This window comes from Salvelinus fontinalis, chromosome 3 (assembly GCF_029448725.1).
Source record: "Salvelinus fontinalis isolate EN_2023a chromosome 3, ASM2944872v1, whole genome shotgun sequence".
Taxonomy (NCBI): domain Eukaryota; kingdom Metazoa; phylum Chordata; class Actinopteri; order Salmoniformes; family Salmonidae; genus Salvelinus; species Salvelinus fontinalis.
In genome coordinates, this window is record NC_074667.1 from 43,703,711 (window position 1) to 43,716,153 (window position 12,443).

Below are 12,443 nucleotides of genomic sequence, written 5' to 3' on the forward strand. Positions count from 1 at the left end.
ATTTCGCCCCTAAATAAGATCTGGTGCAACCAATTACCTTCAGAAGTCACATAATTAGTTCAAGTCCACCTGTGTGCAAGCTAAGTGTCACATGATCTCAGTATATATACAGTTGAAGTCGGAAGTTTACATACACTTAGGTTGGAGTTATTCAAACTCATTTTTCAACCACTCCATAAATTTCTTGTTAACAAACTATAGTTTTGGCAAGTCGGTTAGGACATCTACTTTGTGCATGACACAAGTTATTTTTCAAAAATTGTTTACAGAAAGATTATTTCACTTATAATTCACTGTATCACAATTCCAGTGGGTAAGAAGTTTACATACACTAAGTTGACTGTGCCTTTTTTTTGTGCTCTGTCAAGAGGAATGGACCAAAATGAGCCCAAATTATTGTGGGAAGCTTGTGGAAGGCTACCCGAAATGTTTGACCCAAATTCAACAATTTAAAGGCAATGCTACCAAATACTAATTGAGTGTATGTAAACTTCTGACCCACTGGGAATGTGATGAAAGAAATAAAAGCTGAAATAAATAATTCTCTACTATTATTCTGACATTTCACATTCTTAAAATAAAGTGGTGATCCTCACTGACCTAAGACAGGGAATTTTTACTAGGATTAAATGTCAGGAATTGTGAAAAACTGAGTTTAAATGTATTTGGCTAAGGTGTATGTAAACTTCCGACTTCAACTGTATACACCTGTTCTGAACGGACCCAGAGTCTGCAACACCACCAAGCAAGCGGCACCATGAAGACCAAGGAGCTCTCCAAACAGGTCAGGGACAAAGTTGTGGAGAAGTACAGATCAGGGTTGGGTTATAAAAAAATATCTGAAACTTTGAACATCCCACGGAGCACCATCAAATCCATTATTTAAAAATGGAAAGAATACGGCACCACAACAAACCTGCCAAGAGAGGGCTGCCCACCAAAACTCACGGACCAGGCAAGGAGGACATTAATCAGAGAGACAACAAAGAGACCAAAGATAACCCTGAAGGAGCTGCAAAGCTCCACAGCGGAGATTGGAGTATCTGTCCATAAGACCACTTTAAGCCGTACACTCCACAGAGTTGGGCTTTACGGAAGAGTGGCCATAAAAAAGAAATTTCTTAAAGAAAAAAAGTAAGCAAACACGTTTGGTGTTCACCAAAAGGCATGTGGGAGACTCCCCAAACATATAGAAGAAGGTACTCTGGTCAGATGAGACTAAAATTGAGCTTTTTGGCCATCAAGGAAAACACTATGTCTGGCACAAATCCAACACCTCTCATCACCCCGAGAACACCATCCCCACAGTGAAGCAAGGTGGTGGCAGCATCATGCTGTGGGGATGTTTTTCATTGGCAAAGACTGGGAAACTGGTCAGAATTAAAGTAATGATGAATGGATGGCGCTAAATACAGGGAAATTCTTGAGGGAAACCTGTTTCACTCTTCCAGATATTTGAGACTGGGACGAAGGTTCACCTTCCAGCAGGACAATGACCTGAAGCATACTGCTAAAGCAACACTCGAGTGGTGTAAGGGGAAACAGTTAAATGTCTTGGAACGGCCTAGCCCAGACCTCAATCCAATTGAGAATCTGTGGTATGACTTAAAGATTGCTCTATACCAGCAGAACCCATCCAACTTGAAGGAGCTGGAGCAGTTTTGCCTTGAAGAATGGGCAAAAATCCCAGTGTCTAGATGTGCCAAGCTTATAGAGACATACCCCAAGAGACTTGCAGCTGTAATTGCTGCAAAAGGTGGCTCTACGGATTATTGACTTTGCAGGGGTGAATAGTTATGCACGCTCAAGTCTTCTGTTTTTTGTGTTATTTCTTGTTTGTTTCACAATAAAAGTATTTTGCATCTTCAAAGTGAAAGGCAGGTTGTATAAATCAAATGATAAAACCCCCCAAAAAAATCTATTTTATTTCCAGGTTGTAGGGCAACAAAATAGGAAAAATGCCAAGGAGGTGAATACTTTCATAAGCCACTGTATATGGTATATGCACAAATTCCATCATAATTCCAGTGGGAAATTACAAAAAAACTCAACATTAAATATTTTAACATTGCCAAGTATACAAAACAAATATCTCAAGAACAGCAGAGTGAGTCAGTGGATCTCTGAAATCAAGAATGTGTTGGACATTTAGCCCATCTCCACACACATCTCCTATATCCCGTAGGTTCTTTGTCCAGGATGGGAGTGTGCAGAGGAGGGTAGTCCTGGTAACACCTGACCTCCCTCTAACTACCAGAAGGAGGTCACAACATCCAGGACCTCATCACTGATGAGTCAGGCCATGCCTGAGTGGCCACCGTACATATACACTACACACACAATGAAAAGCCCTTCACAGTTCAAAACACAGATACGCACACACACCAAAGCATTATCCACCCTAGAGCAAACAGAGTACATTTCCCCTGAGAGTCTATTTCTCCATGTCTGTCATCCAGCTACTGTGGGCGCAGCAATATCCTCTCCTGTTGGGGTGTGTATGTCTGAAATAATAATATCCACACTTTTAATCCACTTCAGTTCCGCTTCAGTGAAGCTTGTGCTGCTGCCTCAGTCTCTTACAGTCGGAGGCTCGTTGAGGGGATTGGAGCCTCCAACCAAAAGGGGAAGCTATAATGCGTTATTGTCCGGATGTGAGATATCCTTCCTTCCGGCTTCTGTAGGGGAGACGTGGAGGCCCACCTGAGGACAGGACACACACAGTAAGAGGAGCTGTCAGTTTACTCTTTATCTCAGCACACATTCATTATAGACAAACAGCACCACGGAGGAGAAATGCAACCTCAACAATTATGTGCAATTTCACTACAGACAAAACAACTTGTCAGCACTATAATAAGTTGTTCATTATAAACATGTCAGTTCCAGTCAACTTTTCTCTCCAGTCCAGCTTCATTATACCCAGTCCTGTACTGTGAGGGAAATGTGGTGTTGATGAGTCACTATTACCTTCCTGACAGGTGAGTCCGATCCAGCTGTTGAGACAGGTGCAGCGTCCGTTCCGATGGTCACAATAAGCCCCGTTGTCACACTCACACCTCTCTGTGCAGTCTGGCCCATAGCGGTTTGCTTTGCAGTCTGACAATAAACACACATGCAGGTAAGACCGACACAAGAATATAATTGGAAATAGGCTCAGATGGGGAATATTGGGTTGGCACTTGCTGTACTACCATCACATAGAAATTACTGAATGCTTCCAATTAAACATACAGTATTACTGGCTCTTACCAATGTCACATCTGGGTCCAGTCTTCCCTGAGGTGCACAGACACCTGCCACTCACAGGGTCACAGGGTGTGCCCTCCACACAGTCACATGATTTGGCACAGTTCACACCAAACGTGCCCTGGTGACACTCTGAAAGTTGACATGGTGGAGAAAGATGGAGAGCAACAACATATTTAGTCGTTCTTCTATAGATCCTGCGATTGGTGGTTCATCATAGATAGTATGAGGTCAGTTATTTGGCAGATGTCTCACCTCTGTGACAGCGAGAGCTGTGGTACCCAGGAGGACACACACAGAGGCCTGTGGAGGGGTGGCAGGACGCCCCATTCAGACAGTCACACTGAAGCTGGCACAGAGGGCCATGGAGACCAGGGGGACATGCTGAGGACAGGCACAGGACACTTTTGATAGAGGATGCAATGCCAGTGGCTTTCACTGTTCTGACTGAGTGCTGACGTGTGTCACTCACCATTTTCACACTGACGTCCGTAGTATCCTGGGATACACAGGCAGGTTCCTGTCAATCTGTCACAGGTTCCGTTGTTCCGGCAGTCACACTTCAGCTGGCAGTTAGCTCCAAACGTCCCTGGAGGACATTCTATCACACAGAGTAGACAGACACAGTGAGACAGCAGTTAAAGCCATTTAGCCATTTCTTATGATTTTGCATAGGTGTACTTACTGTACAGTATCGCTCACCTGTATCACAGTGAGGCCCGGTCCAGCCCAGACCACAGGTACAGCTTCCAGAGACAGAGTCACACAGTCCTCCGTTACTGCAGTTACAGCGCTGAGCACAGTCCCCTCCAAACCATCCAGGAGCACAGCCTGCCAATACGCAGAAACTACACATTACAAACACACACATATTACAAAACTCTCTTTACCTTTGACAGACAGAGACGCAAACAATCATATTGGTGTTGTAAAAATAATTCCACTGTAACGGCTGTCTCTCTCCTCATCCTCGGATGAGGTGAGGAGAGAGGGATCTGAAGACCAAAACGCAGCTTGTGGGAAATAAGCCATCTTTATTATTAATACGATGACCACACGAAACAAAACAAAACACTTTCCAAACTACAAAACAAGAAAACGACGTTGAACGAAACCTGAACATAAACTTATATAACTAAACATAAACTTACAGGAAACAGACGACATCGAAACGAAACGAAACAAACAAACGCTACAGTCCCATGTGGTACGAACATACATACAGACACAGGAGACAATCACCCACAAACAAACATTGAGAATGCCCTACCTAAATATGACTCTTGATTAGAGGAAAACGCAAACCACCTGCCTCTAATCAAGAGCCATACCAGGCAAACCAAAACCAACATAGAAACAGATAACATAGACTGCCCACCCAAAACTAACGCCCTGACCATAAACACATAAAAACAACATAAAACAGGTCAGGACTGTTACATCCACACTGTGATCTGTTCAACTGGATTCAGTAGGAACCGTACCTTGTCCACAGTCCTCTCCTCTTTGTCCAGGGCTGCAGTGACATCTACCAGTGACAGGATCATTCTGTGCCCCCTCTCCACACAGCACCACACGGGCACAATCATGCCCATAACGTCCCGCTAGGCATGCTGTAAAAAGAGTACAGGCCATTAGGGACCATAGTGTTAATGCAGATGCTATGCTATTACTGCATATACATTAAGTGATTTAAAAAGCTGAGTATGAACTCACTGATGTTGCAGTGTGCTCCGATGAACCCTGCTGTACATTCACAGGTGCCAGTGGTGGAGATGCACTTCCCCCCGTTTTGACACCGACACTCTCGCTCGCAGTTGGGACCATACCGACCTTCCACACACCCTAGGAGCCAAAACAAAGCATTTGACCAGAAATCTTTTAACACACTGAAAGAGAGAAAAAAATACAAAAATAATCCCTAGAGCAATGACATCCCCTATGGATGGTTATGAAGGTGTCATTACCAAAAGAGGGTAAAGTAAGTAAGTGCACGAGCCTTGGCGTGTGTGAGCCGGAACGACTCAAAGGAGCAGGAGCCTATCTCCTGTTTCTGTAGCGTGAGGTAGCTTGCTGTACAAGTACACCATTGTAGGCTCCTCAGAGGAGGAAGGGGAGGACCATCTTGCTCAGTGAATTTCATAAAAATGTAAATTGTCAAACATTTAAGTTATCCCTTTTAGATAAAATTACACTAAATATAATCACGTCACCAAATAACTGATTAAAACACAATACTTTGCAAAGGTCTACAGTAGCCTCAGCAGCACTCTGTAGGGTAGCACCATGGTGTAGCCAGAGGACAGCTAGCTTCTGTCCTCCTCTGGGTACATTGACTTCAATACAAAACCTAGGAGGCTCTTGGTTCTCACCCCCTTCCATAGACTTACACAGTAATTATGACAACTTCCAGAGGACGTCTTCCAGCCTATCAGAGCTCTTGCAGCATGAACTGTCCACCAAATCAAAATGAATCTAGTACAGAAAGCATAAACTACAGCTAGCAAGCACTGTAGTGTATAAAATGTGTTGAGTAGTTGAATCAAAGAGAAAGACAATAGTTGAAAAGTATTGAACAAATTAATTTCTTCCAAAATGAATGAGAAGCAATAGAGAAATAGAGAGACAGAGAGAGATTGTCATTTTTTTTTTTCAATTTCAGTTTCACTTACTTAGCTAGCAAATGCATCTAGCTAGTTTAGCCTACTTAAAAGACCCCGCTCAAAGAGAGCGATGCTATGTTAGCCAGCCGGCTATGACTATCCAACACAACACTGGAACTCTTCCAAGTCAAGGTAAGCTTTTGGTATCACAAATGTATTGCCACCGGGGCCCGCCGGTGTAACTGCTTACTGACTGTACACTGTAACTTTACCGCATGATTGTAGAGTGTTTACTAACGTGTTAGTTCTATTAATTATGCTGACTATGACGTTACTTTAGCTAATATGGTGACAACGATGTAGGCTGTTTGTAGAGGTTTGGCTTGGAAAGGTTTTTTCGCCTGGTCACATACAGCTGATGTGTTGTGCGTTGAAGTCCACAAGCGAAGGGAAGAGCAGGAATACAACGTGGCTGTTTAGAGATTGACCTCTGTTACGCGTGACCAGGGGTGTATTCATTACGACGATTCTGTTTCTTAAATGGAAGCAAATGGAGCAAAAACGGGCATAAACATACCTGAATTTGTCCAATAGAAACTATTGTTTGCAACTGTTGGACTAATGATTACACCCTATATCAGCTAGATGCAGGCAAGATTGTGCAGGGCGGTATTGAATGTCACTGTCTGGCACCTCAAATTTGTCTCTCGACCTGTGTGCACCTTAATTCTCTTTGGGTGGACAACATGACAGTTCATGCTGCAAGAGGGGGCTGTAGTTTCTGGGGGCTCCCGGGTGGCGCAGCAGTCTAAGGCACTGCATCTCAGTGCTAGAGGCGTCACTACAGACCCTGGTTCGATTCCAGTCTGTATCACAACCGGCCATGATTGGGAGTCCCATAGGGCGGCGCACAATTGGCCCAGAGTCGTCGGGGTAGGCCATCATTGTAAATAAGAATTTGTTCTTAACTGACTTGCCTAGTTGAAAAAAATGTGCCTTATCTCCTTAATGCCTAGTGCCAAGCAGAGACACATCAGGTCCCTTTTTGTCAGACTTGGCCAGGGATCGAACTCCCAACCTTCCAATCTCAGGGTGGACACTCTAACAACAAGGCCTCTGAGTTGGTACCAGCAGAGGGTGGTAGTGTACAATATGTCTTGTTTTGCACACTTTGTACAAAATAATAAAATGCAGTACTACAGGATATTTCTTAACGTAGCTCTTTATTAGCTAGCTATAACTGGCATGTTCACGTATCGCCAACCAGGATCAAACTGACCATCACCTAACCATTTGGGTGGTCTTAACCAATCATAGCACAGTATGATATGGTGGTAAAATGCATCCAACTATAATTCTGTATGTTTACACATATGAATATTACACAATACATACCATGGTTACATTTAGGACCCTGGAAGCCTGGGGCGCAGTAACAAAACCCAGTCACTGGGTGACAGAGCTGGTTGGTCTCAGAACACTGGCACACCTGGTTACAGTTGAGCCCATATGTCCCTGACAGACAGGCTGGTGGGGGAGACAGACAGACAGAGGTAAGAAACTTGAAAAAGGAGACATTACAGCTGAAAGTCCAGATTGACAGAGAGGAGAAGAACTGAGAGGGTAGTACAGTCCTCACTTTGTTCACAGCCATTGCCAGTGAATCCAGGGGGACAGCCACACTCCCCAGAGACATGGTGACAGGAAGTACCCTGGGGACATGTGCAGCGTTGCACACAGCCCTTGCCATGGGTACCAGGAAGACAGGCTGGAGGTGAAAAGGAGCGTCAGTAAAAATCCTGAACATGTATGGCTGAAACTCCTTTCAGCGATAACCAGTGTGCAACAGGCTATGACAATATAAAAAGTTGTTATCATTAAAACTAGGCTACCTTTGTCACAAAGGGGTCCCCTCCAACCTGGTGGACACAGGCAGTGCCCGGTGACGTGGTGACAGGGGGCTTCATGCTCACACTGACAGCTCTCCTCACAGCCAGCTCCAAACAGGCCTGACCCACAGGCTGAGGGGGAGGTAAAGGAGAAAGGAGGAACTCAGAGACTGGATGTGATAAGAACATTCACTCACAAGAGGGTGCTGTGTTTACTGCTGTGTTCACTGCACCCAACATTGATGATCACAAAGACAGTAAATGTCCGCTTCTCTGTCTCTCTCACCTTTTTCACAGCGCTTTCCGACCCAGCCAGGACTACAGGTGCACTTGCCCGTCTGTCTGTCACACTGTCCCCCGTTCTCACACTGACACTGTTCCTGGCAGTCGGCCCCAAACTGCTCCGCTCCACACTCTGTAACGTCAACACACCAACATGACATCACATCAGAGCAGTCAAACCAACCACAGGCTAACAGGGAAACCTATAGTGTTTCTGCTGAGGACAGCAATACCTTCTCCAAACCCGGTGGTTTGACCTAGCAGAAAGTTGGCTCAAGGAGGTGATAACTAACCACAGAGTGGAGTTGCTAGGTAACACAGCAGCAGCATTAGAGATTTCCTGTGCCTGGAGTGGAATAAGGGGCCTGGGGCTGAGTTTGGCATGGACAACCCATGGAAAGGTTTATATGGGTGCTATGGGAGGATAGTGTGTGATGTAGAGTAGAGTAGGGGGGTGAAATAGAGCCTCTGCGTTGGGTCTAGAGTGAGATGTTTACAGGGCAGACAGGAGACTGTGGGGTCTAGCAGACTGTCTGCAGTCTGAGGAGCATGCAGCTCTGTGTCACACACACTGCCAGGGAACAGCACCAGGCAAAAACAAATGAGCTAAGCCAGGGCAAATTAGGATGGAGACTAATTTGTTTCCTGAATACAGTAAAACAAACCACAGGGCCAATGTTCTAAATGGTTTCTACCATTTCAGGTAATGCTATTCTTAGGCATGTCTGTCCAGACTACTCCAGCCAGAGCCTTGATGCTTTTCCATAGCCTGCATTTCTAGTAACTGACTGGTACTGAATGGGGAGCAATTATCCTGATTGGATAAATGCTTTAGGTCAACAGTCACAGAACATGATATTATATGGTAGTAAGGCATGAGTATGGTCACTTAGGGTCATGGTGACTCTATGGCTGTTTCAGTACCACTCACCTAGCTCACAGGCTGCGCCCATCCACCCACTGGCACACGTACACTGCCCACTGATTCGGTCACACGTGGCTCCATTTTGGCACAGGCAACGCTGGCAGCAGTCTGTTCCATAGAAGCCTACTGGGCATTCTAGGGGGAAATGGTAGACCCATGTTCATTACTTTATAGCCCTACAAATATTTTCTATACAGGACACATGCAATGTATTGTGGATAGTAAGATAGGAGTAGTGATCTGCTCCTATTCTCCCTGTCCACACTCACCCTGTATGCAGCTTGGCCCTGTCCAGCCTGGTGTACACACACACTGCCCGCTCGCCGGGTGGCAGCTACCATTGTTATGGCAACCGCAGGTTTGGCTGCAGCTCTCCCCGTAGAAACCAGCCTGGCATGCTGCAAGAAAAAGATAAGAAACTGTTTACTTCTAAAGAACAAATCATATCAATGTTAAACACACATTGGTAATAAATATCTGATATGAAATGTTTTATATTGTAGGCTGTCTGAAGTGGGGGAAGTCCAATACTAACTCAGGTTGCAGGTAGGACCAATCCACCCTGCAGGACACATGCACACCCCAGTGACATGGCTGCAGTGACCTCCGTTCACACACACACACTTCTCCTGGCAGTCCAACCCATAGAAGCCCTGGGGACAGGCTAAAACACACACACACACACACACACACACACACACACACACACACACACACACACACACACACACACACACACACACACACACACACACACACACACACACACACACACACACACACACACACACACACACACACACACACACACACACACACACACACACAGAGAGCCTTTACTTCTCAGCAAACAATAAAGCATATCAATCCACAATGTTAATAACTCAATGATTCCTATAGGCTAATTGAACTGAATTACAGATACAGTTCAGTCTATGGATACGATTTATAGTTTGGGTTCTGGATAAGGTTTAGAGAGATTTTGGCAGGTTCTCTTACGTTTCTCACAGAAGGTTCCAGTCCAGCCCACCAGACAGGTGCAGGCTCCGCTCACATGGTCACATGTGCCTTTGTTGTCACACTGACAGTGATGCAGACAGCCTAGCCCAAAATAGCCCACTGGACACTCTGAGACACAGATGAACACAAGTACAGTAGGGAGTGATAGGTGTGTGCTCTGAGATAGTCTGTTATTGTTCTGTCTCAGTACTAAGACTAGACTGAAAGGAAACAACCCACAAACACCTGATATCAGATATTTTGGTTGAGGACTCTCACACACATACTGTCATAGCATTGTGTCCCGGTGTAGCCGGCCTCACAGTTACACTGGCCCGTCACCGCATCACAGCTCCCATCACCATCCTTACAGTCACATTTCTCAGCACAGTCCACCCCCCAGTGCCTGGCATCACAGGCTGCCATGGAAACAAAGGAGACATTTTAATTGAACAGTTTACATTCAGTGAGCGTAAGCTATATTTATTTATTTGTATTTATTCGAGACTGTGTTCAATGCCACACCCACTATACCTTTCCTGCAGTTGTGTCCGGCCCAGCCAGGGGCACATGTGCAACGGCCCGTGACAGGGTGGCAGCGCCCGCTGTTTTCACACAGGCAGCGCAGCTGGCATCCAACACCAAACCGTCCTGTCGGACATGCTACAGCACACAAACATACTGTATGATAGCACTGTGAGCCAAAGAGTCACGCATACTCTACATACTGTATGATAGCACTGTGAGCCAAAGAGTCACGCATACTCTACATACTGTATGATAGCACTGTGAGCCAAAGAGTCACGCATACTCTACATACTGTATGATAGCACTGTGAGCCAAAGAGTCACGCATACTCTACATACTGTATGATAGCACTGTGAGCCAAAGAGTCACGCATACTCTACATACTGTATGATAGCACTGTGAGCCAAAGAGTCACGCATACTCTACATACTGTATGATAGCACTGTGAGCCAAAGAGTCACGCATACTCTACATACTGTATGATAGCACTGTGAGCCAAAGAGTCACGCATACTCTACATACTGTGAACACACATATTGGAACACCGTACGGTAAGTTCCCATGACACTGGTCGAAGTGACATGCAAGCATCTGACGGCATTTAACAAGAAAACCGCTGGTTACACAAGAATAACATTTTTCTTCTCTGTGAAAACACGCCTGATGAAAACAGTGTTTATGACCTGTCTGTGCCTCAGACGGAGGGGAATGTGGTGTGGTTGATGTTTTAATGACCCACAACAAGCTCATCAATCTTTTAACATCTCTTTCTAAAATTAAACCACAACTACCACGAGAATCTTTGATCACAGTTCTTCCATTGACTCAGTCATACTCACAGTTCTGACAGAGCCTGCCCATGTACCCAGGAGGGCAGGAACACGTCCCGTTGTGTTTGTCACACTCTCCTCCATTCTCACAGGCTGGACAGGCCTCACGGCATCCCGCACCCCAGAAGCCCTTCACACACACTATAGCACAAATAAAGAGTATGAGTTAGCGTCAACATCAATATATCACAATGTTTTGACATAGTTGTCGGGTGACATGATAAAATAAACTCAACTTAATGATCTGATTGTTCTCTTACCATTCTCACAGCGTTTTCCTGATGTTCCTGCAGGACACTGGCACTGGCCACTCACTCTGTCACATGGAGCCCCTGAGCAGTCACAGGCCTGAGTGCAACTTGGCCCAAACCTCCCCTCTGGACAGTCTAAAGGAGAGGACGGAGAGACAATGGTAGTCTTACTAAGAGAGGCTGCATACGATAATCCTACATAGTGACCCCATGACATCAGAGAATTATGCCCCTCCCATATGACCAACAGGACAACCTACCTTGATCACAGTTGTCTCCACGGCGACCAGCCGGGCACAAGCGTTGGCACTGCCCGGTCACAGGATCACAAGACACTCTGAGCGGGCACTCACATTTGTTCTCACAGCCTGGGCCAAACGTGCCTGGGTCACACTCTGAGGAGGGGGCGGAGAGGAAAGTTAGACACATAAATTCCTACAAAAGGCTGCATCCACAGCTACAGAACAGTGTGTGATGTAAAGGGCTGCATCCACAGCTACAGAACAGTGTGATGTAAAGGGCTGCATCCACAGCTACAGAACAGTGTGATGTAAAGGGCTGCATCTACAGCTACAGAACAGTGTGATGTAAAGGGCTGCATCCACAGCTACAGAACAGTGTGATGTAAAGGGCTGCATCTACAGCTACAGAACAGTGTGTGATGTAAAGGGCTGCATCTACAGCTACAGAACAGTGTGATGTAAAGGGCTGCATCCACAGCTACAGAACAGTGTGTGATGTAAAGGGCTGCGTCTACAGCTACAGAACAGTGTGATGTAAAGGGCTGCATCTACAGCTACAGAACAGTGTGATGTAAAGGGCTGCATCCACAGCTACAGAACAGTGTGATGTAAAGGGCTGCATCTACAGCTACAGAACAGTGTGAT

The 12,443-nt window shown here is 45.5% G+C and overlaps 1 protein-coding gene across 1 annotated transcript in view; it reads right to left on the reverse strand.

Annotated features, from left to right (window-relative positions):
- Positions 1-1,908: 1,908 nt before the first annotated feature.
- LOC129849614 (multiple epidermal growth factor-like domains protein 6) overlaps positions 1,909-12,443 on the reverse strand; it is a 103,916-nt gene continuing 93,381 nt past the window's right edge. The window contains exons 18-38 of the mRNA XM_055916435.1: positions 11,817-11,951; positions 11,566-11,691; positions 11,315-11,446; positions 10,482-10,610; positions 10,235-10,366; positions 9,948-10,076; positions 9,484-9,612; positions 9,218-9,346; positions 8,955-9,083; positions 8,028-8,156; positions 7,745-7,873; positions 7,492-7,620; positions 7,248-7,379; positions 4,966-5,094; positions 4,734-4,862; positions 3,952-4,080; positions 3,722-3,850; positions 3,505-3,633; positions 3,253-3,381; positions 2,971-3,099; positions 1,909-2,703 (exon numbers count right to left, since the gene is read on the reverse strand). Of these exons, the coding sequence (XP_055772410.1) occupies positions 2,642-2,703; positions 2,971-3,099; positions 3,253-3,381; positions 3,505-3,633; positions 3,722-3,850; positions 3,952-4,080; positions 4,734-4,862; positions 4,966-5,094; positions 7,248-7,379; positions 7,492-7,620; positions 7,745-7,873; positions 8,028-8,156; positions 8,955-9,083; positions 9,218-9,346; positions 9,484-9,612; positions 9,948-10,076; positions 10,235-10,366; positions 10,482-10,610; positions 11,315-11,446; positions 11,566-11,691; positions 11,817-11,951 (2,654 nt within the window). The 3' untranslated portion in view covers positions 1,909-2,641. The remainder of the gene's footprint in view (positions 2,704-2,970; positions 3,100-3,252; positions 3,382-3,504; positions 3,634-3,721; positions 3,851-3,951; positions 4,081-4,733; positions 4,863-4,965; positions 5,095-7,247; positions 7,380-7,491; positions 7,621-7,744; positions 7,874-8,027; positions 8,157-8,954; positions 9,084-9,217; positions 9,347-9,483; positions 9,613-9,947; positions 10,077-10,234; positions 10,367-10,481; positions 10,611-11,314; positions 11,447-11,565; positions 11,692-11,816; positions 11,952-12,443) is intronic.